Raw genomic sequence first — 27,690 nt, 5'->3', positions numbered from 1 at the left:
GTTCACGGGCCTGTTTGAAACTGGCAATACTCTGCAGCCTTGCCTTCTCTGTACGAGCTAATTCCAGTTCTTCTCTTGGCCTGTCTTTTTTCCTTCGTTTGCTATTCGCGCTTCAAGACGCTGACCCATGTTACGCAGAAGATCTCGGTGCCAAATCTGTTACAATTCAAAACGCATGAAAATACGTAGTATTCAACAAAATTACGAAACTGAGGAAGAAACTAAGTGTTGAGCGCTGGGAGCTCAGCGAACAATCGTTCGCTAGTCCCAATCGGGTTAGTCAGGGTTCCTTCCCCCATCCAGGTCCATATATCAGTCGTCAGTCCTACGCGTCACACAGACTTCTGGATGTATATGCAAATAAAGGCCGTTTATAATCAATGTCCCTGTAACTAGACGTCTACTTGGTCATATTGCCTCAAGGCAACGGTCGTTCTTCCGATGTACAACACACTTATCCATTCATCCTAGCTTTTCAGCATCCCTGCAAACATCAATTTTTCAGTCTTAGTCTCCTAGCAAAATGCGTGATCGGGGACCGGTTCAAGACTAAGAACCAAATACCCATTGTAGCGAGTGTAAGAGCGATTGTGACTATCCAGTATAGCCAGAAGTCGGTGCCGACGTCTAATTTCTTCTTGTCTGAGTTGTAGTCGAAGAAGCTCATGCCGAATATACCCTGGAACAATTAGTCGCTGAAAATAATGCTGCAGTTATTGAACTTACGGATACAAATGTCCCTGGTAGGTAGATCATGCTCACGATCGCGACCGTCTTCATCATTGTATTGTCGCTGAGTGAGTGTTTGGCGAGCTGGAGAGATACTTCGTTGTTTCTTTGTGAGACGATGTTGAATGCCTGATATCTGTCAGTTTGAAATCCGAATGCTTTCCCTAGGTATTCTGCTGGGGAAGACTTACCAAGTTGATCTCATTCTGGAGTCGTTCACTAAGTGACATACAGCGAAGCTTTGTCGCGAATATGCTCTTTCTCCCAAAATATAGCTGTCGTTTGCTATCATCATAGTCCCACGGCCTTTTGGTGTAAGGAGAGGGGTTCGCCTGATTGAGCATTTCGTTCTCATATATGAGACTGTCGACAGTATCCAACGCGACATCAAGTATTTCCTTCGAGTGGCTAACGTGTCGAGCAATATCATGGAGGAAGAGGAATTCTGGTCGAAAGGTTTCTATCTCTTTGTGATACTAAAAGGAATTTGTATGATTAGCAACTGGATCAGTCATCTGGGGAAAAGAGTTGGATAAAATTACCGCTTCAATATCCCAGACTATGCCTCGTATTTCCCAGATCGCTTGATCGAACAGCTTCCCAACCTCCTTGACAAAAAATGTATACCATCCAAAAGGATGAATATGTCCGACCGAAGCAGACATGCCGGTGAATTGGTCGCGAAGATGTTCCGGGCAGTCGAGAAAGATTACTAGTTGAGATGACCGGCTGTAGTCCTGTCGCACAAACATTCCGAGTTGAATCCACTGATCGTACGTTCGGAAAGATCTGGAGGCCCGGAATACACGCTTGACTTTGAATTGGACCCAAGAGTCTGCGATGTCTCAGTACATATATACCCAAGTGACTGACATGATCAAAATAAGGGGAGGGGACACGACCGTAGGTGACGACTTCTCCAGTAATGTCTCGACGATATTCACCTCCCGAGGAGCCGTTGAGGTTTCTCGATATGGCTAGGCAAAATTCATCCGGAAAGAAGCCATGATTCCCTCGGGATATCCAGCCATCGATAGATTTGGTGGTTGCAAATCTTCAATTTGTAACATTAGACGGAGTTTGCTTCAACGAGAAAGACAGTCATACAATATATTTTGTGAAGAATCATTTTGAATCTGTGCGAGTTAAGTTTTTCCTCCAGGGTTTCTTGAAGATATTCAAGGTCTTACCGGAAGTTCAGAATCCAATGTTGAGATTCGACCATAGTATTCTCCAGTTCCTAAAGTGTGGTCAATAAGGCATATGTGCTATGTTTGTTCAGCATCCCTACCATTGTTTCTCTCCCGCACATGCACCGCTTCTGTTTGCGAATAAGTCTCGGATATGGGCGACTTTTCTGCCAAGAGCTCTTGGCTGGCGCTCGTGAAGGAACCTTTCAAAGACATTTCAAGCGACCCAGCTTTTTCAAGCCCAAATCTTATCTGTAGAGCTGGGAGTCTCGTTGGATAACTGTGGTTCCAAAATTCAAGCACTACTGGAAGCGGTGGTGCTTGTAAGAACGTCGGGAGGCTGGCGCTACCATTCTTGAAGTAGTCTGTAGACGTGTCGGCGCTAATATCGGGCTTATTTTTGCTGATCAATAAGATGCCCTGTCGGCCGTCGTGCATGACTAGCCGTCGGGCTATCCCGAGAAAGGCTGCGCCCAGCGGCTAGCACAGCATTGACGTGGCAGTGTTAATTTGATTCTTGGATTTTTCCTGTTTCGAAGCCTCCAAGTCGCGGGCTGTGATAAAAATTGTTAATACACTGAATTTTCTAACTGCTACTATTAAATTGTTATTTGGTTATCCAAGTATCGCATTGTCCGACTTTGGACTTTGGTGGTACACCCCACTTAGGCCTATCCGTATACGATCAAGCAATGGAAGCTCTGGAGACACCGAAGCCATCTAGAATCAGACAGAGGTCACCTGGATAATCCATCACTTTTAAGGGCGCGGGCCGAACCGACCATTCGGCAGTTGCATGTGTACGTCTCAGGCATTGCTAACGTTGTCTGTGCACCTTACGTTAGGGCTTATTTGGGGCTGAAAATGGTAGGGTCACCTGAAACAATCTAACTAATGACTGCAGCCGACTTGCACCACAATGAAACCAGCGCCAGGGGCACACAAGGGCAATTCGTAAAAAATAAACCGGATAGGTGGGGCATAATTACTCTATCTCCTCAATCTTCGGCCTCGTCGACCCCGCTTGCCCAGCCATTGGATTAACGGCCAACCCAGCGATCCGGTCTCCAATCTCCAAACGTGGTTCGTCATCTCCCTGGGAACCTATTCCCCACATCAACGACTTCTCCAACCAGGCTTCTAAGCTCTCGATCAGTGCACGCAGATGTCCACGCACAATGGAGTCTGTCTCGATCGTTTCGACGAAACTCAGCGTGCGCAGCATGGAAGGGATGTTTCCAACTGTAGACAGGCCGCGAGATTGGTCATGTGAACCGCTGTACGTGACGTCGTTAAGGGAGAAGCCGAAGCCAACATCCTTGCCGTGTCTTGTTTCGCGGGCCGTGTCTAGTGCTTTCAAGATGTCGAGAATGAGGATAACACTAGCACGACGAAGGATTGCGCTCTCGGGGGCAGGTTCGAGGGTGAGAGTGGCCAGGGCGAGATCCACGGCCGATGAAACGATGGATGGGCCGAGACCCAGGATGTTGGTTTGCACCGCCGAGGCGAGGATAGAAAGGGCCGATGCACGTACACGGAAGTCATCGGGCTCTTCATCTGTTGATGCACCGGCTGCCCATGCTGCAACGATATTTGCAGCATGTGCTGTCTGTTCGGGGGACTCTGTTTCGGAGTCATCGTCCTTTTCATCTTCAAGCTTTGGTTGAATTTGATCGGTCGGAATTGACCATCCTGCTGGCAGAGCAGCTTCTTTCTGCTTGCGCTCTTCTCGCTCCTTTTGGCGCTGCTCTTTTTCGAGTTGCCTCTTGCGACTCTTCTGTGTTTCGGGTCGATGTCCTCGGCGACCTGCTAGAGCAACCATTCCCTCGCCGAGGATTTTTGCGGTCTCGCCAGTCAAAGCATCACCCAGGTCTTGAACGGTGCGCAGCAAAGACTCGCCGAGCCTAAGACGTGAGTCTAGGGTTCTTTGCTCATTCTTGTCAACATAGCTGTCCACCAGGGTCTTCATCACTGTCCGTGGATGCTTCGATGCCAATGTGCCGATTAGTTTGATCGCATTGAGGTATATAAACTCTTCGTTGGCAGTTGACTCGGATATATCAGTAATAACGGACAGAAGAAGTGTCAACGTTGACGGAATATCAAGTACAGGCGATCCGCTCATGATCAACTTGGACAGTAAGGAGAAGCCTTCGGCCTGGACCGGTGGCAGATTCGAATTGAGATTCACCAGCGCTTGACGATGTGTTTCAAGGTCGGTAACATGAGAAGGTGTTGGTCTAGAATCATCATGCTCTGGGGATGTAAGCTGAATCTCCAGCAGCATCGACGATGTTGTTGCTGGCTTGGCCATAGCCGGTGAGAGAAGTGGAACCAGCTCGTCAAGATGACCCTTGACCGATTCGAGCAACGGCTTGGTCTCCTGGGAAGTGGAAAAGTCAGGAGATGCCAGCACGGTTGATAGCAAGCTGAAAGCGGTTGCCAACGACTCCGACGACTCTTTGTCAGGAGTACCCTCTTGCTCGCTCTGGCCGGATACGATATTGGAAAGTGATGACAGCGACACATTTTCAGCCCTCTGATCGCGTTGCCTAGCCCCAGAGCTCAGTCGGCGCAGCTCTCCATCAATGACTTGCTTAATGAGTTCCAAGACTCGCATCGGGCGGCGAGATAAGGTGTCTTTGAAATTGTCAAGTAGCTTTTCTGCCAGCTTGGCGCTTACCAGCTTTTGGAGGACATCGTCTGATTCACCAAGCTTCTGAGTTTTGGCACCCTTGTCGGAGACTTGAGGCTGAACCAACCAGCGCTCGCTCACGTAGAGGAAAACATCACCCGTCCGTTCCTCGCTACTGGGGTCTGAGCCCAATAGACTAACAAAGAGCTCAGTCCGACTTTGGAGCGAATCTATTAACTTGATGAGATTTGACTGATCGCCTTCCAGGTTCGTACGTCTTGTCAGCGCGATTTGTTTCTTTGATTCAGTGGAGTAGGTCCATGTTGAGCCACCGTCCCAGAGGAGATGATCGACGAGTTTTTTGAGTGGTTGAACTCCAACCGAAATGCCAAAATATGTTTGTAGCAAGGCCATTATCCTTTCGTGATATTCTGTAAGGCCATGCTCTTCGGAATAGCACGCCAAGCCCCATAATGGAAGAAGAATCGGATAAACAATCCTCTTAACGAGACCTGGGTTTGGATGCTGTAATGCTAGACTTTCCAGCCTCTCGATTGCCAGGTTGACCATACTTCCATTCACAAAAGCGTTTCTTGATGTCTCTCCTGTACTTAGAGGGATGGAACCTTCCATATCCGAGTATTGTGTCATCCATCGCCTTGAAAAGTCGTTTAGCTCGGCCGTTAATGCCCCAAAGAGAGGCTCGACGAAAATCGAGTGGCCTATAGACCCAGGAGCGCCATATGCGCGTTTCCCCAAAATACCATTGCCGATGGCGTAAGATGCGGTCTTCTTAAGATCTGGATCCGCCCCATCGAGTAGTGTGAGAAGCTGAGGAGCTATGGTAGTAAAGTACGACACCGGTTCAACGCCCAGCGGCACGGAGGAAAGAAGTCGTGAGATCTGCATGATAGCTTGCACTGTAAAATGCGGGCCTGCAGATGATTCGTTTTGGGCTTCTTGTCCCAGTGACGGCGCGAATTGCGAGGCAATAAACATGATCGTTTGCAAGACACCACCCGGGCGAAGCGGCACACGAGAAATCTGACTTGAAATGGCAGCTTTGAACCAAGGTGTAGTTTCTGACTGCAGAAAATTGGATAGCGTAGGCAGCAACACTACACTCGCAGTCCTAGATCACGTTAGCGCTTTTAAGGATTCCTAATGGGATTGAAACATACTGCTTGATGACCTCGGCAAATCCATCTTGGAATTTGGTTTGGTGCAAAGAAGAAGTTATGTTTGGATTGAAGGCTAGATCCGCTGCGCCACTGATGATATCACTCAGAATGCGGCCTCGAATAACTGGCTGGATGCTTGGTCTGGAATCCAAGACGATTTTCACAAGAACTGTCATGACATGTTGAAGAAGGTCCTCATTATGTGGAACACTGCTTGCAGATGCATGTGCCTGCTTTGCAATAACACCAGCCGGTAAAACAGAGATGACTCTTTGCTGTAGAGGAATGCCAACTCCTGATGACAATGACGGGTAGATCCCTTCTAGGGAGATCAAGTCCAGCAGAGCATGCAGGATCCGGCGTCGCTTCGCATCTTCGAGGTCTTCATTTCCCCGTGAAGATGCGGCCTGCTGAGACTCTGACTGACTTTCGGCTGGTGTGACAAAAGCCGTGTGGATCCGATATAAGATGTCCAAGGCCTGATTGATGACGGTCGTCCTAGCATCACAATCACCGGATCCTGAGTCGTCTGAACTCCGGTTCAAGATCTCAAGCAGCGATCGCCCCTCGGACTTATGGATCTCCCCTTCAACGCAGTTAGCCTTCGAAGATAAAAAATACTAGTAGTTGGAAGTGGCATGCCTCGATTGAGCACTGGGCTCAAAAAGTCAGTGGCTGCATCGAATGCATCCTGGACAAATTTGAGATCTCCCATCATGAACGTGTAGGGATACACATGATCATGAAATTAAAATTGAAGAAACCCCTCAACCAAGATCCGTAGTTTGATATCATCCCACTTGCGAAGGCGAAAGAAGCAGGCGGTCTTGGCATCGTAGAAAGTGATTATGTAATAGATTGGCGACGCGTAGGTCACATGACCACGTGAGTCGCGCCGGCATTTGATGTGCATACTGCGCGTCTTCGAGCTCCCCTTCTTTTCCCAACTGCAGTTGTTTTGTTCACCTTCCTCCAGCACGACTGATCAATACAAATCGTGATGGTTACGCCAATTCAACCATTCTTTAGCAATCTCGCTTGATCTACGGCACTGCCGTTGAACGAAGGTTTGTTTACACGCGTCGAAGTTCTACCGTTCGTCTTGCTCGAATGTGGAGCCACCAGTCTCTTGCCTCCCCAGGCACCATGTACAGCTATCCCCTCTTTTGATCCGGCTCCCATTACTGCTTTCAATGGCAGCCATTTGCAATCAGATTTGTTCAATTCCGTCGATCTAATGTGATTGTCTCTGGTGTGATGATGTCGCGATCTAACCCTAAGCCCAGCCCAGTCGGACTGTCTTCGCGACAAAGTTTTGTGGGAAAAGCATGCCGGACACTATGACTAGTCGAATTAGTCTATGATGGACTGAGGGTACGAAAGTTGTTCGACTTTTCCAGAGCCTCACGGCGCAAAAGACGGTTAACTATGCAATGAGTCCTCACGGATCACGCGTCGGTTCTCCCATGCTGGAACTCGCATGTTAGTCACAATCGGATGGTCGATCTATGCTGTGAGCGGCTCAATTTCAAGAGAAAAAGTGGGTGGAGCTCGTCGGGCACCTCAGTATCAGAGGTTGCTTTTGGGAGGATCAACACGACAGTGCAGCGGATAGGGATTGAGTGTGACGTTCGAGTTTGAATACCCGGGACATCATCTTGCTTGGTTCAGAGATTCGGCGCCTAGAATACAACAGCTACCATCACGCACGCCATGATGTCAGCAATTCAGAAGGATCCACTCGCCGGAATCAATATCATTTCCTTGGATCTGCCCAGGCAGGCTTCCATAGATGATACTGTCGCGAGGTTCTACTGTTTTTGTTGTCACCGTGGCCCTTTGATGTTTCTCTGCAAAGAGGACATCAAGGTCTCTGGTTTGTTGTCACGTTCCGGCCGGCAATGTTTCTTCCCAATCAAGATTGTTGTTTTTCATTCTTGTTCGTTCACATTTCTGTCTTTGCCTCCGTTCGCGAGAGCTGTCTTCCGTCCCGTACTTGTTCCCACAACGGAGATGCCTGGACATCTTGCCCCTACTTTTCACCTCTTGGATTTGTGCTGTTTCTCCGCCTAAAGCCAGCTAGACACCTCGAATCACGGTATCCGCCATCGATTCGGCTTCTTTGGAAGGCCCAGACTACCCGCATTAACCATCTCTTTGCAAAGTTGTTGCAAATCGATCGATGGGCGCCGGCTACACCAACAATGACCACCATTATTTGTTCCTCTCTTCGGAGAGCAGGAAGCGTTTTTTTCTGGATGTTCTTTGTGCGCTTCAAACCACGCCCTCCTGTGAGATCTTCGGACGGACCAGGAGCGGAAACAAAAACTCGTCCCAGAGGGTACTGTACCACACACATGAGACCGGCTTCATGCTCTTGACAGGATGTCCGTGCGAATGCTCGGCGAGTTGAACAATTCTTAGGAAATGGTGGTCTCGCAGGCCTGATTTGATTGGTTAACTGACATGGCCCGCTCTCAATTTTGTTCTCGGCTGCGTGGAGATGTGGACATTGCAAGTTGCGTTCACTCGGCTTCGTTCTGTACCCAGTCATTCCTCAACTCCCGTCTCTCTATCTCCAGTCTGTTCAACCTCAATCGATCGCAGTTGTTCTGGTTGCAGTCTACAAATTATCATTCTCCTCGTTTGCTCTGTTATCCGGCTTCGTCGTCTGGCCAATCCTGGTCGTAAGGTTTTCGAGCTTTCGACATGTATGCAAGATACAGGCAACCGTGTGGGACCTCTCTCGAGTGAGGATCAAAGCTTTGGCTTGTCCACGCTGTTTCTGTGCTACGTGTTGGCGTTCGGGGCTTGCTTCCTGGGTTGGTTAGGATAAGGCCTTGCGCAACGAGGTGGGTATCTTGTATCTACGGCTATCAAGAGCAGCTGAGTGATCTGTTGAAATTGGCTCTCTGGGAGTGGTTCAGGCAGGGAGCAGAATGCGCTGGACGGGCGATGGCGGTGAACAGCCGTTTCCTTCCACTTCGGTGGTTGGAAGCGGCCCTTTTTTTCTTATAAGTGCCCCTCAACTCAAAGCTTCTTGCAATCATGAAAGTGAGACTAATTCCTATTGCAGAAAACTCATCGTTGGCCGGCTTCCAGAACCATATCCATCCTCTCATCCTCACTCCTAGCTGGAAGTTATTTTTGCCTACTCTCACTAACTCCAGAAAATCTGCTCATAGACATGCTAAGAGATTGACGAGATTGACTAACTCCACATTTGCATCAGCCATAGTGTAGCTCCAGACCACGCAATGTGCCCAACTGGTTGGGCGATTTGCAGCACCACAACTATCTCGAGTGACTCACAGATGGTAGACTTGAAGCATTACTGTACCTCCTTTTTACTAGCTTCGTGATACGTGACCATTTTAGCACAAATGATGTCGAAACTTAAGATTAGTTAGCTTTAAAAATTAAGTTAACTTTAATAAATTTAGTTGACAGGTATAAAAGTAGATAAGAAGCACAGCTGAGTCAGCTGCGTAAGCCCCTCCAAGCCCCGCCACGCAGAACGAAAAGGAATGTTCCGGCGGGCCCTGGAGAACTTTTTTTGGCGATAAGACTTCTAGATTGCTCACCCACACCTCATCGGTTCGCCCTTTGCTTTGCCAAGAGAGAGTTTCTTAGCTTTCTAACTTACTATTTACTTCATCACACTCAAAGCCTCTTCAAAATGTCTGCCGAAGAGAAGATGGATGAGATGATTGACGAGCAGATGTTCCAGAAGCCTGGTGATCTGGTTGAGCGCGATGATGACACCGGTCTCATGCAGCTTGAGAGCATGTGCATGAACTGCCACAAGAATGTGAGTCTTTATCTAGGCGAAGCTCCAATGTGACGCGCGCAAATCTATACGATCCATACTAATCTTGTCTGTAGGGCGAAACCCGTCTCCTGCTCATTCGCATTCCCTACTTCCGCGATGTTATCCTCGAGTCCTTCGAATGCGAGCACTGCCACTTTAAGAACAACTCTATCAAGTCCGCCGGTCAGATCCAAGAGAAGGGTTGCTCATACACCGTCGTCATCGAGAACGAGCTCGACATGCAGAAGCAGGTCGTCAAGAGCGATGTCTCCACCTTCAAGATTGATACTTTGGGAATTGAGGCCCCCCGGGCAACGGCCAATTGACTAATGTCGAGGGTTTGATCCAGAAGATCCACGAGGGTCTGGCTGGTGACCAGCCCGCTCGCAAGGAGCAGGCCCCCGAGCTTCACGATGCCCTCGAGCCGATCATCAACAAGTTGAAGGATATACTGGAGGGTAACGGGTTCCCCTTCACCATTAGCTTGGACGACTACACTGGAAACAGCTGGATCGCCCCCTCTATTGGACAGGATCACGCCAAGAAGTACCAGCGCCGCGAATACTTCCGTACCCACGAGCAAAATGAAGAATTGGGCATTTCCAACGACCCCAACGCCTCCCAGAACGAGGCCACCACTACCGAAGGCGAGACCTTCGACTCTGAGATCGTCAACAACCAAGTCTACACTCTTCCCGCCGAGTGCCCTGCCTGCTACAAACCTTGCGTTGTTAACTGCAAGTCTGTCGACATTCCCCACTTTAAGCAGGTTTTGCTCTTCAGCACTGTTTGCGGTGGTGAGGTTCCCGGCGAGGGAGGCAAGTGGATCAAGATGGATGGCTGCGGCTACCGCAACAGCGACATCAAGACCGGTGGCGAGGTTCCCGAAAAGGGCAAGCGTATTAAGCTGTCTGTTGAGAGCGAGGTTGATTTGAGCCGAGACATTCTCAAGTCCGACACCTGCTGTCTGTCCAGCGAGGAGCTCGACCTGACAGTGCAGAGCGGCAGTCTCGGTGGACGATTCACAACCGTCGAGGGCTTGCTCACTGAGGTCCGCGACCAATTGCACGACCACATTTTCGACGCCGTTGGTTCCGGTGCCGGAGACAGCATGGCCTCTGATGATAAGAACAAGTGGGACAGCTTCTTTGCCAAGCTGAATGATGCCATCGCTGGCAAGATCAAGTTCACCATTACCCTGGAGGACCCCATGGCTAGCAGTTACGTGCAGGACCTGTGCTCTCCTGCCAAGGATGAGCAGATCTTCACTGAAGAATATACTCGCACTGATGAGGAGGAGGAGGAGCTCGGTCTTAAGGATATGAAGACCGAGAACTATGAGGAGGGTCACGCGAAGGAGATGGCTGAGAAGGCCGCTGCCGAGAAGGCTGAGGCTGAGGCTGAGGAGCAGTCATGATATGATTTTCTCAGTTGACCTTTCCCTTATGACGATTTGATATCCATTCATGATGCGAACGTTTTCCTTTTTTCCATGTTGCATGACGGCGTCTTTGTTGTGTACAGTGATCTTTCTCTATAGATATCCGGTGGTGGTTGGGATGTTTAGGGAGTGAAGAAAATAAAAGTTGTCTGTCTGATCATAAAAGTCTTTTATTCGTAATTATTTGACTGCTGTAGTAAAAGAACAGCTTGATTGTTCCGGAATTGGTTCCACGATAATATGGACAATAGTATCTTTCAGGCCAGATGCCTTGATAGTAAGGAACTACCCGTCTCAATGGCTAATAACAGCGTAGCATAGCACTCGGTCCTCAGTGAGTTGCTGTGGCCGTGGTAGCAACCGCACGCCGTTCTGTCATGAGGCGTGCGGCCCTTTTCACGTGATTGGGTATCTTGAATTCAAACGTTAGGGCGAAAACATGAAGTCACGCCTGTCCAGTGAGCCTGCTGGATCTTTATGTTCGGAGACCGGCCCATTCAGGCCGAGTCGGTTCCGCAGGCAATTCACTTAGCAAAGGGGTTTGCATGAATAGTAACCCGGTTGATGCGAAGCGCCTCGAAGTCGTCCCCCTCCTTCGGTTGAGAAACCTTGCCCTTCTTGTCAATCTTCGCCTTGGCCTTCTCCAGTTTGGAAAGAACGTCTCCACCTTCGTCCTGGGCACTTAAATTCAACACCTTTCCGAAAACCGTACTAGCACCGTCAAGATGCGGCGCCGGCGCAAAGGAAATAAAGAATTGACTGCCGTTAATAGCCGGGCCAGTCGCATTCTGCGAGCCCGGTGCTGTCCTATCCTTGACGGGGCGAGATGCCATAGAGAGGATACCACGCGCATTATGCTTCAGGGCCGGAAGGTGAATTTCTTGGTTGAGTGCGGACGGGTGGTATATGGAGGTGCCGCCCTTAGGGATCTCGAAGGGAAGCTTGGGTTTTGTCGAGGCCGAGGGCTTTGCGGCTGGTCCGAGGGAGATGTCGCCGCCTTGGATCATGAAGCCAGGAATGAGGCGGTGGAAAGGTGTATCATTGTATGCACCGCATGCGCATAGGGCGAGGAAGTTCTCTGCAGTCTGAGGTACTGCTTCGCAGAACAGCTCGATCTTGAGGTCGCCTTGCGTAGTGTGAAGCTAGAGGCAAGATGATCAGCACAGTATTCAAATTTAGGCTTCACGGCAGATCATGGAAGCTTCCTAATGGTGAGACACTTACAGTGACAGACATGGCTGTAGAGATAGCTCCGTATATGGGGTTAATACAAACGTGAGAAGCACTTATCGAGATCGATGCGGCGGTGGATATCGGGCTTAGTCAGAATTTGCGGCGGCCGCGGTCTCTCAGCTGTTTACTGTCGCAACTTCAATTCAAGGGTCAAGACAATAGTGTCCAATTTGGAACACGCAAACAATGAAACTTCGAGGCCATTCGCAAGCTCAGATCGACCCAGATATCTTCCCTTCTCGATTCACCGTCGCCACCCCCTTCTGTTCGAGCTAGACTTCTCCGTGCACACCATCGACAATGAACAACCGACAAGTCGAGCAAGCCTTGGGACTCTTAGTCCCTACACATGCCAATGAGTTGCCCCAGGACCTTCTTAGCTTGGCATTGAACCTTGTGGCTCAATCGCGGAGCTTCTCGAGCAGCTTGAAGCCCGAAGAAGAAGCCGCCCGGCCATATGCCTGCGCCGAGATCGCCTGCAGGAGGTAGGCCAGTCCGCGAAATCTGAGAATGAAAACATTACTGACTTGCATAATCAACAGATTAAGTCGAGCTCTCAAACTTCCCCCTCTTCTCGGCCACCCCCCATGTCTTCCGCGCGTTTACAAGAAGCTCTACTCATACCTTGACCGATCTCTCGGGACTGGTTCTGGAGGACTCAAGCGTTCAGCAAGTGTATCCGGAACACCGACTCGCAGTAATTCTGCGCAGACCACTCCTACCAGAACAGCTAGAAACACCCCTTCGAAGGCAGCTCCTACACCCCGAGGCCTCCAGAACACACCCTCCAAATCTACGCCTTTGAAGAGAAGTGTCAGTGTCGCAGCCAGACTGGGCTCACCCTCTAAATCTGCCCGGAAATCCATCCAAAGTCATCCTAGAGATGTCTCTAAGTCGACGATCATTCCCGATGCTCCTGCATGGGCAATGACCGCCATTCGCACAGTCTGCAAGACACTTTCAACCCCGGCTCCGCGGACAAGCACCTGGTCCAGACCTCCAATTTCCCGGACCTTGCCCCCTCATATCTTCTCTGGTGTCTCATCAGTCCTCTATTTGACATCCTGTATGGACAGAGACGAGGAAGGCTTCGACGAAGAAATACTGGAGTTCCTGGAGCCGATTGTTTCTATTGCTGGAAACGATGCCGAATTCAAAGATCTCGTCTATGCCATGGTAGTTGCAGTTTATTTTATCGTCCTTGCTCGACGACGCAACCCCACGTTGTCTGAGCACGACGAGACAGATAGCGAGGCACAGAAGATGGATAAAAAGACATTCACCGAGATGCGCCAGACTGCCTTGACTTGTTTGAATCTCCCTACCGATAGACGGCATCGGGATGATGTCGATCAGTGGATTGCCTTGATCATGGAACAGGGCTGGGCCAATGGGCAGGAGTGGTTCGAGAACATCCCACTTGCTGGAGAAATGCATGGCGAGGATGAGGAGGGTAATTCTTACCGCAATCTTGACGAGGAGGATGCCGCATTCCGAGGCGTGAAATTACCCAAACGCCATGACGGAACTGGTAATTCCAAATCCCGTTCTTCTAAGCCAGAGGCTTCCCACGGTGGATTGCTACCTGGTCTGGGAACTATGATGCAGGATCGTGTGGATTGGCTTAGCGAGGACCGCAGAGAGGACTTTGTCGAATGGAAAGCAGAGATCATGTCTCGCGTCTGATCTGTGGCTGCACAATAAATCTACATGTTAGCATGGGAAGGACGGAGCAACAGGCGCAAGAAATTATTTGATACCCTGCAGCGAAAACGGAATAGAAACTTCGGATTAAGAAAATGCGCCATGCTTAATCGTGCCAAATGTTTGCACAAATCTATCAAAACTATTTCCAAAATCTGGCTGATACTTTGAATCTATACGCTGTATCATTTATGAACTACCTTTTGAACCCGCTGCTCGCAAGCTTCCAGAGCCAGTGCAGGCATGGGATAATGCAATCGAAGTAGTATGTTTCCCACGAGACGCCATCGTCGACGCCGTATACCCAATGCATCTAATACCAAATGCTTCTAGTCCGGTGGTGCGGGACACTCTCGTTCTGCTCCGCTTCCAAGTCTTTCATCGTATCGTACAAGAAGAAGTCGATCAAGATGGCGTTGATCCCGTATGTCTTGTGAGACTTTTCCTCATGCTCTTCCGGGCCTTCGTAGTGCTCCTTCCCCTCAACCCCCGAGTGTTTTACCGACTTCTTGCTAGCGATCTTCACCTCAGGGTGCCGCTTTTCAATCTCACGCTTAATCAGCTCGACACACCAGATACTCGTGCCACGCAACTCAATCTCCCAGTTCGAGCCTGGCGTCAGAGGCTTCAGGCTGCGGATGTGAGAGTCCAAGGGAGGTGAGTACCGGAGACAGCCGAGTTGGTTCAGCATTTGGGGAATGCGGTAGTCTGCAAACATGGTAATTTTGTCGATGTCGTGGAATTCACCGAAGTCTTCACCGTTGAAGCATGCCCATAGGTCTGCGACAAGAATTTGGGCGCGCTTGAGAATGCGCACTTTTTTGCCGTTGAAGCTAGTCTCGTCGCGGAAGTAGGCGAAGTTCTCGGCTAGGAGGTTGACTAGTCCTGCGGCGGAGTAGTTGGCGTCGTCAATGCAGTTGACAAAGCTACCTCCGAACTCCTAGATATGGATTAGTGATGCATATAGACATAAGTCCAGCATAGGACGTACATTACAAAGGACGTCTCCGGCCTCACGCAAGCACTGCACCCGCTCTTCAAACAGGGGGATCTCCTCGTCTGTTGCAGATCGGAAGACATGCCTTAGGACTTCAACGGTGCATTCAGCCTCGTTTACCCAAAAGTCAGGAGTGGTAATTTGGATGCCTATGAGGTAGCTGTTAGTTTCAAAGACCCAAACACCAAAGATATGTGGCATACCTTCATCCAAAGCCCTTTGCAGAGCAGCAACCAGACTCCAGTATCCAGTCCACTTCCTCCCACGATACTCAATGCAGAATCGCTTCGATTCATCTTTTTCATCTGACCAAAAACTGAAGTTCAAGAGGTCCATCGTGAAAATGAAGTCCACGGTACTCTCATTCTTCTCCTGCGGGTGCAGCTCATGCTCCGACCAGGTCTGCGTAGAGTACGCCTTCTTCTGCATCAATCGCCAAATTGTCTCCGCGGCCTCTTTAACCTGGGCAGGGCTCAGAGCAACATCAATTGAGTTATCAAAGATGTACTGCGCAGCCTCAAGCACCTTTGTCTCCGGTGGAGCAGACTTGTTCGGCTTTCCACCCAGACCAAGGTGCTGGCGAAGCAGTTCGACGAGTTCAGGGTCCGCTTCATCTGAACCCCTCCGGTCGGAGTCATTTTCCAGAGATGGCATATTCAATGCCTATGTTGTGTGTAAAAGTGAAGTAGAGGCGAGTAATCCCCTAGTTCGTGGGGCTCGATGCGACAGGGACCAGATGCACTGCCAGGGGAGTGGCCACACAGCAGTTTTCCAGCCCACACCGAGGCTATGAATTGGGGATTAGACGATGAGGAGATCTTTATCGAGGATAGCTTGGTCTTCGATCATGCACAATGCGAAGTTCAAGGGGTTTTTTTATCGCCACGGAGAAAATTCAATGATTTCTGGATAGAAGCAGCTATTATGTAAGCAATGGCAAGGAGCGTCTCTGTTCCAATTTTGGGAGTTGATAGCCCAAAGATTGGGGTGCTAGGGTCATAAGCTCTTTGACAAGCTTCTAGCTATGCATAACTTATGTCTATCCCAAGATGACTATGGCACTTGCATGTTGCCGATGTGAATATAAGCCGAGACCACATACAGTGGTCGGCTACGTGCAAATTATAGCTGGAGTACATTTCCCAAGGTCAAAATACGCACGATTAAACAATCGACAGAGGGTCTAGAGTCAGACGCAAACCGGGAATAGGCCCAGACCATCCTTTCCACGCTGATCAGCAAACCAATCTATATCAAGGCCAGCGCAAAGGTGCAGTAGATGCAAGGCACTGTAAGGTTCCGTCAACAGGCGGCATGGAATGCACAGACAGTCTTAGGGGATCCTTATGCAATGACAATTATGCAGGATCCCCGACAGTGAAGAGAAGTAAATAGAGGGAGTAGTTGTGAGCCGCTAAATGACTGAGGCTCCGCTGTGCCGTCATCGACGTTCCGGTCTCTGCTTCCGGGATCTCGCACGAACACCTTCATTCGCACCGCGACTCTTCGCGCCCCAATCTCCTTCCCTCGTCTCGCTTTCTCTCACTTGACATTCACAACGACATGGGCCGATAGGCTCATCTCCCCCTGAAACACGCTTCTAACATACGCTATCTCCGCGCCCGCAATCATGCGCGCCAGCTCAATCAAGCGCTCCCTCGGAGTGGAGCTCACGAACAGCATCAAGCAGGTATGGACACTTGACAGTGGTGGAAAGCCCTTATGGAGCCCAAATTGATTACTACGATCCGACTCTGACCTTGCCCTTCCTTTCTTCTAGTCGCGCGTCCTACTTGTTGGAGCCGGCGGCATCGGCTGTGAGCTGCTCAAAAACCTCGTGCTCACCGGCTTTGGTGAGATTCACATCATTGATCTCGATACAATCGATCTGAGCAATCTGAACCGTCAATTTCTTTTCCGCCATGAGCATATCAAGAAGTCGAAGGCCCTGGTGCGTCTGCCCTGCGTCCCATCATCCCGACCCTCCCTTGCGAACCGCCCGTCGCGGACCCGGCGCAATCCCCGCAACTACCATGAGAGAGTTCTGACGATGGTTGTGTGATATATAGGTTGCGAAGGAAGTCGCGCATCGGTTTCAGCCTGGCGCAAAGCTGGAAGCTTATCATGCGAACATAATGGACTCGCAGTTCAGCGTCGACTGGTTTGCAGGATTCAATATTGTATTCAATGCGCTTGATAACTTGGCTGCGCGCCGACACGTAAACCGCATGTGTCTTGCCGCAGGTGTGCCTCTTGTCGAGAGTGGCACCACTGGCTTCAACGGCCAGGTCCAGGTCATTGAGAAGGTAAGTAGCCTTGCGGGGCTGTCCATCGCAGCTCGGACCCTACTGACAATCACAGGGAAAAACCGAATGCTATGATTGCAATGAGAAAGAGACTCCCAAATCCTTCCCTATCTGCACGATCCGCAGTAACCCATCACAGCCCATCCACTGCATTGTATGGGCTAAGAACTACCTTATCCCGTATGTCGGCTCTATCACCTCGTGCTATCTTCAACTAACTTTGGTGCAGGGAGCTATTTGGTCAGAGCGAAGACAGTCCGGAGGAACTTGATACTACCGAAGATGCAGACAATGGTCAGTTTTGGGGATGGAACGGCGACTGCAACCAGCGATACTGACAGTCGAATAGCTCAAGAAATCGAGGAACTTCGCAGAGAAGCAGATGCTCTAAAAGAGATCCGAAATTCTATGGGTTCTGATGATTTCTGCCGAAAGGTATTCCAGAAGGTTTTCAGAGATGACATTGAGCGACTCCGCGGGGTGGAAGATATGTGGAAAGAGCGCCCAAAACCAGACATACTGGATTACGACAAGCTCCAAGAAGAATCTGCATCTGTAGCGCCCGCAGTCTCAGTCACTGACCAGAGAGCGTGGACATTAGCAGAGGATTTCGCTGTGTTTAAAGACAGGTGAGGAGTGTTGTTCACCTGAAATATGTGGCTTGGCTGACCGATGAAAGTGCCGATCGACTTACCAAACGTCTGAAGGAGATGCAAGCAAATGCATCATCTGGAGATGAAAAACCTATCATCATATTTGACAAAGATGATGTGGATACGTTGGATTTTGTGACGGCAACAGCCAATCTGCGGGCTACTGCTTTCCACTTGGAAGCGAAGTCCAAATTTGATACCAAACGTATGTTCATACCCCAGACTATCTTGTAATTGAAAGCTGACTTCTAGTAGAAATGGCTGGTAATATCATCCCTGCCATCGCTACCACCAATGCCATGACAGCAAGTCTGTGCGTTCTTCAAGCTTTCAAGGTTCTCCAAGACAACCTTTCAAGTGCTAAAATGGTATTTACCAAAAATATCTGAATCTCCATCAATTGCTGACATATGGTTGCAGGTTTTCCTCGAGCGATCCGGCGCACGAGCAATCAACTCTGATTCTTTGGATGCTCCCAAGCCCAATTGCCCAGTATGCTCCCCTGCCCAGGGACGGGTAACATTTGACCCAGAGCGTGCCGTTCTTGAAGACCTGGTCAGCCTTCTCCGCGAGGAACTCGGTTACAGTGAAGAGTTCTCTATCATTAAGGGTGGTAGTTTGATCTATGATCCTGATCTGGAAGACAACTTGCCCTCCAAGCTCTCAGATTTGGGTGTCACGAACTGGGCATTCCTCACCATCGTGGATGATGACGACCAGGACCAGGATCCTCGTATTGATCTACAGCTCGTCATCAGTGCACGGTACGTTCTACATGCCTAGGGGGTTTCTAGCCTTTTACTAATCCAGATCTGCAGAACTGAACCCACTGAGGACTCGAAGCCCGTTTCCTTACAGAGCGTCCCGGACATCTCGCGTAAGCCCAAGCCGGCTCTCATTCCACCTCCCGAGGAGGCTCTTGTTCCCAACGGCGACGCCATCACCGGCAAGCGCAAGCGTGAAGGCGAGGACGAAGACGTGATCATGACCAACGGCCACGCTGCCAAGAAGGCTACCGGGGAGCTGAAGTCCAACGGCGATGATGCTAATCTGATCGTCCTGGATGATGATGATGGAGCTATTTTGATCGACGACTAGAACGAAACCTGACAGATGGCGGACAAGTGCTTATATTTCTCAAAAATAGAGATGCACATGATTTAACTTCGATTTACTAACCAGTCCTATTTGTATCATAGCAAGCAAACAACTACTCTGAATCAAGACAAGAATTCATGATTCAAGATTCATCTCATGCTAGGAATCATGGGTCGAGGCTAAAGCAGATCGTAATGTCGATGATGGTATAAGTACAGGATAGTCTTTTTAAAGGTCTTTTAGACAGCACCGAGTCCACCGTCGAGATTGAGAATGCAGTTGTTTGCATATTCATTTGCTGCCAGGAAGACAGCCGCATCTGCAACTTCACTGGGTTTTCCGAATCGGTGAAGCGGGATCAGAGCCTTGAGTCTGTCAACTTCGCCTGGTGTAAAATCTGGATACTGTCAGTGATAGTTACTCATAGCATAAGTACCTCTGCTTACCCGCGATCATTGGAGTTTCGATATATCCCGGTACGATGGCATTCGACCGAATCACCGCATCCTTCAGTGACACAGACGCCTCAACAGCTAATGACCGTGTCAGACCCAAGAGACCAGCCTTGGATGCAGCGTACGGAACAGCCCCGGTGCCAGCCTTGAGTGCAAGCAGGGAGGAGACATTTATGATACACTTGGACCGCAAGGTTTCATTGTCTGCAGCGTGTTTGCGGTTGCGTACTCTGTTGCGGATTGTCGCACGTACCAATGCCCGTGAAGTGAGCATAGCGCCTTCAAGATTCGTGCGCAGTATGTCCGAGATATCCTGCAGTTCGGCTCTTGGGAGGATACTATTGATAGAGATTCCCGCTGCGTTTACGAGGATATCCACATTGGCCTGCAGACTATTAAATCTCTTTACTCCGGCGATGTATGAGGAGGACGTACCATCTCTTTCTCCAGCTCATGCTTCCATGATCCAATGTCTCCTACGTCGCCAACAAGCAGACGCACTTTGCTTGACATGCCCGTAATGTTGTTTTCATGATTGTTTGAGATATCAAGACGTTTTGCTGCAGCTTGGAGCCGCTCTTGCGACCTGCCGATTAGAATGACGGATGTAGCTCCTTCTTGTAGAAACCGTTCTGCAATTGCGAAGCCGATGCCTGAAGTACCGCCTGTGACCATACACGTGCGACCGGAGAGACGATTTGAATACAGTGAAGGTGTAGGTTCATTGGTCTTTTGAAAGTAGAATCGAGTGGTTGCTGGGACGCGGAAGCCAGACGTGATGTCATATAAGGGGCGCGCGAAAAGGGATGCTACTGGCACCCGCCGGCCAGTCCTCGAGCATAGAGAGACAGACATTGCTTTGCAATCTATTAATTCGAGCCAGACACAGTAAAAGTAAATAACGGAAGAGTCAAGATGAAGCTAAGAAGGGAAGCATCGGGGCCGCTTATCGTTATCAGTGCGCACGGACCTCGATGCCTCGAGCGGCCTTTTTGGCTCTTTGAATCCGCCATCGACGCGACCACGCGACTACAAACCTCTAACATGGCAAATAACACAACCTCCGATTTCGTGACATTAGTCTCGAGCGATGGCTTTGAATTCGTTATCTCGCGCAGTGCCGCTTGCGTCTCCGGCACAATTCGGCGCATGCTGGACCCCGCGAGTACGTGGATCTGCTCCATCTTTTTGGACTCTTCGCTGATTCATGGTGACATATAGGCAAGTTCTCGGAAGCACTCACTGGTCGCTGTAATCTAGAGACCCTAAGGTACGTCCTTACCTGGCACTTTCCGCATTCCTCGACGTCTCCATCCAAACAGCTAACACCAAATCCCGACGCAGTGGCGTCGTCCTCGAAAAAAGTCTGTGAATACTTCCTTTACAACGAGAAGCACAAGGACCAGACCAATGTTCCTGACATGGATGTTCCGCCCGAGCTTTGCCTGGAACTGCTGATGGCGGCTGATTACCTGGATACTTGATTGCGTGTGAGTGCAGCTAGTCTCTCGTTCTCTCTAAATGTGTTCCTCCCTAACACCGGATATATATAGTATCCTTTCAATACTTTTGCAATGACTCACGGCGCAACGAGACGATCGAATATTCACAAGAAGATTAAAGGGGCGTTATCAACCTGGACCAACAGTCTATGTAACGGCGTTTTTGCTAAGGAATCTACTACTGGTCGAATAGAATCATCATATTCAACTTCTGACTCATTCTCGTTCTGTGAGCAACGAACAACTTTTAAGCCAAGCCATCGAAGCATCAATCATTCGCCCTGTTAACACCGTGGGCGAATGACCTAAAACAGATGGCAGATCAAAACACAATCCAAATAGCCAAGCTTGAACTTACGATACAAATGGGGCAGGGCTTTAACATCAAGGGAGGCATGCATGTGTGCTCTTCTAGTACCTTACATTCATCAGGTACTGGAGGAAGGACTCTTGCGATATATGTTCCCCTCCATAAAATCATGGACGCTTTCATGGATTACACAACCTAGATAGACATGCAGCCTTGGAGAGGATAGGTATATTCAGCTACGACTTCTTCTGTGTAGGTACATATGCTTTTAGCATGGTTACCTATATGACTGTTGCTTGATACGGATTGAAATAACTTCTTCTTGAGAAGATGCGACTGGATAAGCTTCCAAGTAAGTCTAGCAGAACCTCAAGATCCTTGATTAAGAGGCAGTGTTCGGTTAGAAGTCGAAGATACCGCATAGTCTTCGTGGCCTTGTCTGTACATTGGACCGCCATGCTCTACTCTCCTAGGGATTTGTAGATCGTCTAGATCACATTGCCCGGGACCTCGGTCTTTGCTGACTCATCCGGAGGGTGAGCCCGCTGAGTGTCGACGATCAGCGCCCTTCACTTTCCCTCATCGACGAGATGAAAGTCCCAGGAGCTGTGCTCACTGTGACCTATTTATTCTCCAGGGCTTGACTTCTTAGATCACGTTGATCCCTCGCCTCGGGTCTGTTCGATATCGAACGTGGCGTGGGGGCGTCCCCTTACACCTTCCCCGGATTGTTGATAGTGGCTCCTCATAGAGAGACAGTCAACACTCAACGCCCACCATGTCTGGTGTTGTCGGCCCTTCCGCCATGCCGAGTACATCCGCTTCCCTTGCCCAGGCTATCAACAACACTGTCTCCGCGACTTCCGGCAACTCGATCCTCCCCTCCTCGCCGCTCGAACTTCTTACTTTACCCTTTCGCGCCTTACAGCGCGCCGAGACCTTCGCTTTTAGTACGGTCCCTCGACACGTCGCGAGACTCGCTGGAATCGAAGACGTCACTGTGAACTTATGGAGTGGCCCTGCATCGACGGCAAGTGATACAGGGATGGCAGGCGAGGCAGCGGCAGCAACGGCCAATATGGCGCGTGAGGCGGTCGGATATGGCGATAGTTGGTATGTGACCGAGTTTCTGCAGACCATGCGGAAGGTCGGCGGATTCTTTGGCTATTTGACCAGCGTTTGGGCGTTCGCCTGCCTGGTCGAGGCTCTTATCCTCAACCGCATCACTATTTATGCATCCACCCGAAGACATCTAAGGTTAGGATGGGAAAGACGGCTCGCTCTACGGATTATTCCGATCCTTCTATTTGCCTCGCAAATACTTTCGCTTCTGCGTGGCATTCGGTGCCAGACGTCGCCCGATTACTCCTCTATGCGATACGGAAAGCCGGGGAAATCATTGATCTTCGACTATGCGAGTGCCGGAGGTGCTCTCCACTCAATTGCGTCTACGCTGTTACCATGGGAATCCGATGAACGGGCCTGCAGCGCCGTGAATATGGGACTTGATGCTACCAATACCGATATCCCATTCGGATCCTTTTCTCTCCTATGGCCGGTTTTCCTGTTACTTTGCCTGAGTCATTTTGTCGAAACACTTTCCTGCGCACTTCAGGGCCGGCCAGTGATGACCGAGACTGGAATGTCTATCTTCGAGCACTCCCTAGCTTTTGCTGAGGCCGAGTCCATGATCAGTAGATCGATAGGACTTGGGCTTTTCGGTCTTCCCAAGCAAAGCCCTCTCAACGAAAGTGGCTCGGGTGATAGTGCATCGCCCCTCCAATTTCTCACAAGAGCTCAAGTCCTCGATAGAATGAACGCCACTCCGGAACTCCTGCTCATTGTTTTGATTTCGTGCTTGAACAGCCTCTCCTCACACATTCTCGACGTCTTTGGGAAACAGGGTCGATACCGTCTCTTTAATACTGCTCTTTGGGGCTTCTGCTTCATGGCAGCCATGTTGTGGGGGATGGAAAGTGGCCCTCCAGTCAGCCTCGAAACTGGAGTGCTCCGATTCCCCACAGTTTGCATTGTCGGCTTTGTCCCCCATCTTTTGGTCCTCCTCGGCATTGTTACATGTTTCTCTATCTATGGAATTGCTCTGTTTGTTACTGCATTTTCTTTGCCCTTTGAGGAAGGGCAGCCGACTTCTCTTCGGGAACGCTTCGCGCTGGCTCACGAGAACATGCAAGGCTCCAACCAGATCCGTAGCATCCATATCAACAGACACGAAGATTTTTACACCACCTTACTTCGGATTGGTTACGTTGCACTGACCGCTGCAAGCGAAGCTGTCTTTTTGAATGAGGGCAAGGCCGTCGTTGCAAGGCAAATGACTTGGCTCGAAAAAGATCGACTGGCTGAGATTGAAGCTTCTCGCCAAAGAAATTCGTCTCACAGAAACTGGCCCAACCACGTTGAGGGAAGTCCTTTCGAGACTGTAGGCTTCGCTAGCTTTACATTGCCGGATCAGCCTTCTTCATGGGAAAGTGGATACAACAGGGAAAAGAAACTGGAAAAGCCGAAGAATGGATCTCGGCAGATGCGACCTCAAGCCGAACTCGGAGGTGTCGGCGCTGTGCGGGCATCCGTTCGTTTATGGCATGGTATCTCTTTCCTTCGATCGATCTTCTCGCTCGTTGTCCGATGGATCTCATATGGATTCAACCGTGCCCTTGATCGCCTGGGAGTTAGCTACCGACCCCTGTGGCTTAAACGCCAGTCCGGGAAGAAGAAGACCAAAGCTAGGCCCGGAAGAGGACCTCCAGGATCTTTAGACTTTTGGGTTCTCACTGACGAAGGCGAGCTTGAACTACCCGACAACCACGATTTCGATGTTGAGCTGGAAATGCGGAAACGAGAACGTTCCAGTCAACTGGATCGAGAGGAACTAGACGAGCGCCGCATGGATGAGAAACTATATACGTGGTGGAGGGCGGGAGGCTCTTGGGGCGATCAGGACCACACGCCTGATTTCGACCCTCCTGGAGAGGATGATGACACGACGAGTGTAATCTCAATGTCCACCAATGCCTCAGAGTCAGAATGGGAGGACTACCCGTCGGATGGCCGTCGCACCCCAACACAGGAGGACCCGTATCCTCAGTTCTCTCGAGAGGGCACACCTCATCAGGATGCTCTCATGGATTTGAGTGCTTTCGCCCGTTTGCTCGACCCCCGCGATCGCGAAACCAGAGAAGAGGCACGGATTCTTGCAGCACATCTAAGTCCAGGCCAGGGATCTGGTCGAATCATGACTCGCAGCCAGTACCAGCAGCAAGTAGAGCGGGAGAGATCCCGTGTGCTACTGTCATCCCGGTTGCACCATGCAGCGACAAACTCCCACGCTGAGCATCGGAAACCATCTGCCGACGAAGAGGCCGAGATGCTTGAAAAGCTGATCCTTTCCCGTCGTGCAGACTTTGAGAAGTCTTCCAACACGGACTCCAGCACCTGGGAGTCTGGCGCTATGGGTCTGGGGGAGAACGGCCCACCCTGCGTCGTTTGCCAGACAAGTCCGCGGTCGATCATCACCTGGCCCTGCCGATGTCTCTGCATCTGCGAAGACTGCCGTGTCAGCTTAGCCATGAACAACTTTGGCAGCTGTGTGACTTGTCGACAAGAGGTCGGTGGGTTCATGAGGCTATGGGTACCGTGAACGACGTACATATCATATCTCCCTTTGTATTCGCGATTTCAACACCTTGATTCCCTGTATCGGTCTCTATAAGCGTGTAGCACAATGCATCTACATCTCCGACTTGTTCGCGTTCAGGCAGTATTATGGTGAATCGGGCAGTGTCCTAGATACACATCTTTCCTTCTTGTATAGAGTTTATTTGGCCATTTTTAGTACTTTGCATAATCAAGACTGCCTGTTAAGACCATGTCGAATTCGATTTATCAGTCGTAAAAGACCTATCTACATCGAATCTTTCTTTGACGGCATGACGACTTGTGTCTCAAATACCTCTTCGCCATCGATAGGTTCACCAGCATTCTTCTCAAGCAAGGCCAAGTCCCGGGCATCCCGGCGGTTCACACCATCGAAGAGCTCATCAATCTCTTCAAGAGTCTTGCCCTTAGTCTCCACCCAAAAGAAAATAACGAAAAGCAATTCAATGACATCCCAGACACCGTTAATCATGTAGATCTTCCAACCAATCTTTTCAAGTCCAATGGGGAAGGCAAAAGTAGCCAGCAGCCTATCTGGTGTTAGTCAAAATTCCAGCGACATAATAGAAGCGAGAAATTCCAAACTTACCCAAAAGTAGAAGCCACAAAGGTATAAAGACCCATCCCATTGGCTCGAATTGAGAAATGCAAGACCTCAGGAGGGTACATAACACTCAGAGGAGTCCAGCCGAAGCTATAACTTCCCTGGAACAGGAAGATAGACGCCACTGTTCCATATATCCCAGACATATTAGTAGAGCCGCCATAGATTTTAGTCAATGCGCCGATGATAAAGATGAAGATTGTAAGCAGGGTAGTGCTGCTTATTGCTAGGAATCGACGGCCCAGGCGCTCAGCGTATAATGAGCCGATGATGCTGACGACGAGGCAGAAGCAGTTCAGGATGATGTTGATCTCTAGCTGGGTAGTTGTGTTTGTTACACCGGCATTGTCTAGCATGTCACCGAGATAGTAGGATATGATGTTGTTTCCTGTATTTGTTAGCCTCGTTCATTTGTTCAAAAGGAATCAGCTCTTACCGGACATCATTGAGAAAATAGCCACGGAGAAAGCTAGCATCATGCGCTTGCGATTTGAAGGAGTCCTGACGGTTTCGAACATCGTCAATTTCTCTCCCTGGTTTTTCTCCCATTCAATCGCACATTTGATCTCGTCGAATTGTGTTTGAACCTCAGCATCGGTGGTGTCTCCGTTGGAGTGTGTAGCCGCTAGACCCTCGAGAGATTCCTGGTTACGGCCCTTATGAACAAGCCAACGCGGTGACTCCGGGACAAAAGGCAGGATGACAAGGCAGATGATACTGAAAACGCCCTGGACAATAGATGGGGTTCTCCATGCCCAGGTTGAATCCATTTCAGCAGTTCCGTATGTGATTCCCGCAGCGATAAGAGCTCCTTTGGGTCCCTTCTAGTCAGTTTTCTCCTCCTATATCCAATATCTAATAAGACAGTAACTTATCACTTACCGACATACCAGAAGTCATAATACATCCCAAGAGTAAATGCACGCCACTTTGCAGGAACACACTCGGACAAGTAAGTCGGTGATGCCGTACACGAGATGCCGACTCCGAAGCCGATGATGAACCGGCCCGCGATGAACATGCCGATATTCTGCGCAGCCGATTGTATGGCGACTCCAATTATGGTGATACAAGACGCATAGAACAGCGTCTTTTTCCTGCCGAGATAATCGCACAATGGGCCATTGAAGAGACCGGCCACAGCGTTTCCTATACCGACAATCGAGGTGTTTAGTGCGATGCTGACGGTGTTGAGGTGGAAGTAATCTGTGTAGGATGGGAGGATGTTCAATCCATTCCTGATGAGCTGTCAGTCCATAAGCTACCTAAAGGAGGGGTTTTAGGAGCGGTATACATCATGGAGCCGTCGTAACCATATGTCTAAAGCTACATCAGCTATGAACTCCCCTGTCGATCCGGCTTGGCAACATAAGGGTATAACACGTGTGCACCTACAGCTGATTGAACCATGCATGTGAAGATAAGAAGCACGATAAGAACACTCGACGAGCGAGGTACTAGATTTGAGATATGTCGATTATCTTGCCTTGTCGCCATATTGATGGTTAAGATTCGGTATAAGAAGAAACAGCAAGTTTATTCATCCCTTCTAGGGGCGAATATCTGGCCCACATATATACCTTAGACATCATTTCAAGAGTGTAATCATCACAATCCATCATGATTTAGGTTATCTATCGCACGCGTGCGGGGAACCTCTTTGAATTCCTAATCTTGAGGCGGGTAGGCGGATAGAATTCCCTATCTTTGGCCGCGCACTAGACAGGATAAGCAACTTAGCCAATTGTACTCAGCATGAGAGAACGTTGTTGTACTTTTCAAGCATTTGGCCTATGCCAAAATTGTCGGGTAAGCCGATCTTCACCCGTGTAAACGATGGTTTCAATGTTATCTGCTTTGCGGCGGCGCCGACGAGAGGATCTAGCTTCTTGCAATCAACATCTTGCCGGCTGGCAGATAAAGAAATGCTACTTTGAGGCACGAGGTTCACTCACTTTCTTGGCCAGAGCTTTTAGTGTGAATTATGGCAATCAAGAAGATTTTGATGACTTCGAAAGTTACTAGAACGATTGATTGATTGGGAAATGCCTTGGTATTAGGCTACTATATGTGCTTGATAGATATATGACAAAATTAGAAGATAAAGATGTTCTGCAGCTAGCAACAAGCTCCGAGCCCAGTTCATCTAGGTCGTTCAAGCCATGG

At 49.6% G+C, this 27,690-nt stretch overlaps 11 protein-coding genes across 11 annotated transcripts; 5 read left to right on the top strand and 6 right to left on the bottom strand.

Moving 5' to 3' along the window:
• Positions 1–493: 493 nt before the first annotated feature.
• Positions 494–1,740, bottom strand: N7443_000257 (Peptidyl-prolyl cis-trans isomerase-like 3; the record flags this gene model as incomplete). Its single annotated transcript, XM_056880313.1, has 5 exons — positions 494–679; positions 727–858; positions 921–1,205; positions 1,272–1,564; positions 1,629–1,740. Coding segments are annotated over 5 exons (1,008 nt in total), but the record flags the coding sequence as incomplete, so codon positions are not given.
• Positions 1,741–2,904: 1,164 nt separating this feature from the next.
• Positions 2,905–6,450, bottom strand: N7443_000256 (RTP1/Tango6 family protein; the record flags this gene model as incomplete). Its single annotated transcript, XM_056880312.1, has 3 exons — positions 2,905–5,686; positions 5,736–6,321; positions 6,357–6,450. 3 exons carry the CDS (start codon positions 6,448–6,450, stop codon positions 2,905–2,907), a joined length of 3,462 nt encoding a protein of 1,153 aa, XP_056745550.1.
• A 2,964-nt stretch (positions 6,451–9,414) lies between these two features.
• zpr1 (zinc finger-containing protein ZPR1) lies at positions 9,415–10,963 on the top strand (the record flags this gene model as incomplete). The annotated part of the gene is made up of 3 exons (XM_056880311.1): positions 9,415–9,546; positions 9,621–9,812; positions 9,899–10,963. The coding sequence occupies 3 exons, from the start codon at positions 9,415–9,417 to the stop codon at positions 10,961–10,963; spliced, it is 1,389 nt and encodes a 462-aa protein (XP_056745549.1).
• Positions 10,964–11,511: 548 nt separating this feature from the next.
• cyp5 (uncharacterized protein) lies at positions 11,512–12,223 on the bottom strand (the record flags this gene model as incomplete). Its single annotated transcript, XM_056880310.1, has 2 exons — positions 11,512–12,129; positions 12,212–12,223. The coding sequence occupies 2 exons, from the start codon at positions 12,221–12,223 to the stop codon at positions 11,512–11,514; spliced, it is 630 nt and encodes a 209-aa protein (XP_056745548.1).
• Positions 12,224–12,520: 297 nt separating this feature from the next.
• N7443_000253 (uncharacterized protein) lies at positions 12,521–13,906 on the top strand (the record flags this gene model as incomplete). The annotated part of the gene is made up of 2 exons (XM_056880309.1): positions 12,521–12,705; positions 12,763–13,906. 2 exons carry the CDS (start codon positions 12,521–12,523, stop codon positions 13,904–13,906), a joined length of 1,329 nt encoding a protein of 442 aa, XP_056745547.1.
• A 331-nt stretch (positions 13,907–14,237) lies between these two features.
• Positions 14,238–15,575, bottom strand: N7443_000252 (queuosine 5'-phosphate N-glycosylase/hydrolase; the record flags this gene model as incomplete). The annotated part of the gene is made up of 3 exons (XM_056880308.1): positions 14,238–14,864; positions 14,916–15,070; positions 15,125–15,575. 3 exons carry the CDS (start codon positions 15,573–15,575, stop codon positions 14,238–14,240), a joined length of 1,233 nt encoding a protein of 410 aa, XP_056745546.1.
• Positions 15,576–16,551: 976 nt separating this feature from the next.
• Positions 16,552–18,978, top strand: N7443_000251 (E1 ubiquitin-activating protein ubaB; the record flags this gene model as incomplete). The annotated part of the gene is made up of 10 exons (XM_056880307.1): positions 16,552–16,611; positions 16,702–16,872; positions 16,991–17,227; positions 17,283–17,407; positions 17,457–17,521; positions 17,577–17,856; positions 17,907–18,085; positions 18,136–18,248; positions 18,301–18,644; positions 18,699–18,978. The coding sequence occupies 10 exons, from the start codon at positions 16,552–16,554 to the stop codon at positions 18,976–18,978; spliced, it is 1,854 nt and encodes a 617-aa protein (XP_056745545.1).
• Positions 18,979–19,217: 239 nt separating this feature from the next.
• N7443_000250 (SDR family NAD(P)-dependent oxidoreductase) lies at positions 19,218–20,288 on the bottom strand (the record flags this gene model as incomplete). Its single annotated transcript, XM_056880306.1, has 3 exons — positions 19,218–19,375; positions 19,425–19,818; positions 19,869–20,288. The coding sequence occupies 3 exons, from the start codon at positions 20,286–20,288 to the stop codon at positions 19,218–19,220; spliced, it is 972 nt and encodes a 323-aa protein (XP_056745544.1).
• A 189-nt stretch (positions 20,289–20,477) lies between these two features.
• N7443_000249 (elongin C) lies at positions 20,478–20,917 on the top strand (the record flags this gene model as incomplete). Its single annotated transcript, XM_056880305.1, has 2 exons — positions 20,478–20,598; positions 20,655–20,917. The coding sequence occupies 2 exons, from the start codon at positions 20,478–20,480 to the stop codon at positions 20,915–20,917; spliced, it is 384 nt and encodes a 127-aa protein (XP_056745543.1).
• Positions 20,918–22,023: 1,106 nt separating this feature from the next.
• On the top strand, positions 22,024–24,903 carry N7443_000248 (putative ubiquitin-protein ligase (Asi3); the record flags this gene model as incomplete). The annotated part of the gene is made up of 1 exon (XM_056880304.1): positions 22,024–24,903. One exon carries the CDS (start codon positions 22,024–22,026, stop codon positions 24,901–24,903), a length of 2,880 nt encoding a protein of 959 aa, XP_056745542.1.
• A 264-nt stretch (positions 24,904–25,167) lies between these two features.
• On the bottom strand, positions 25,168–27,021 carry N7443_000247 (uncharacterized protein; the record flags this gene model as incomplete). The annotated part of the gene is made up of 6 exons (XM_056880303.1): positions 25,168–25,450; positions 25,510–25,912; positions 25,961–26,335; positions 26,407–26,762; positions 26,819–26,844; positions 26,920–27,021. The coding sequence occupies 6 exons, from the start codon at positions 27,019–27,021 to the stop codon at positions 25,168–25,170; spliced, it is 1,545 nt and encodes a 514-aa protein (XP_056745541.1).
• Between the last annotated feature and the right edge of the window lie 669 nt (positions 27,022–27,690).

This window comes from Penicillium atrosanguineum (genome assembly GCF_028827265.1).
Source record: "Penicillium atrosanguineum strain IBT 20685 chromosome Unknown utg000001l_segment0_segment0, whole genome shotgun sequence".
Classification (NCBI taxonomy): Eukaryota; Fungi; Ascomycota; class Eurotiomycetes; order Eurotiales; family Aspergillaceae; genus Penicillium; species Penicillium atrosanguineum.
The sequence above is the reverse complement of the archived record's forward strand: the minus strand, read 5'-3'. Positions and strand labels throughout refer to the sequence as shown.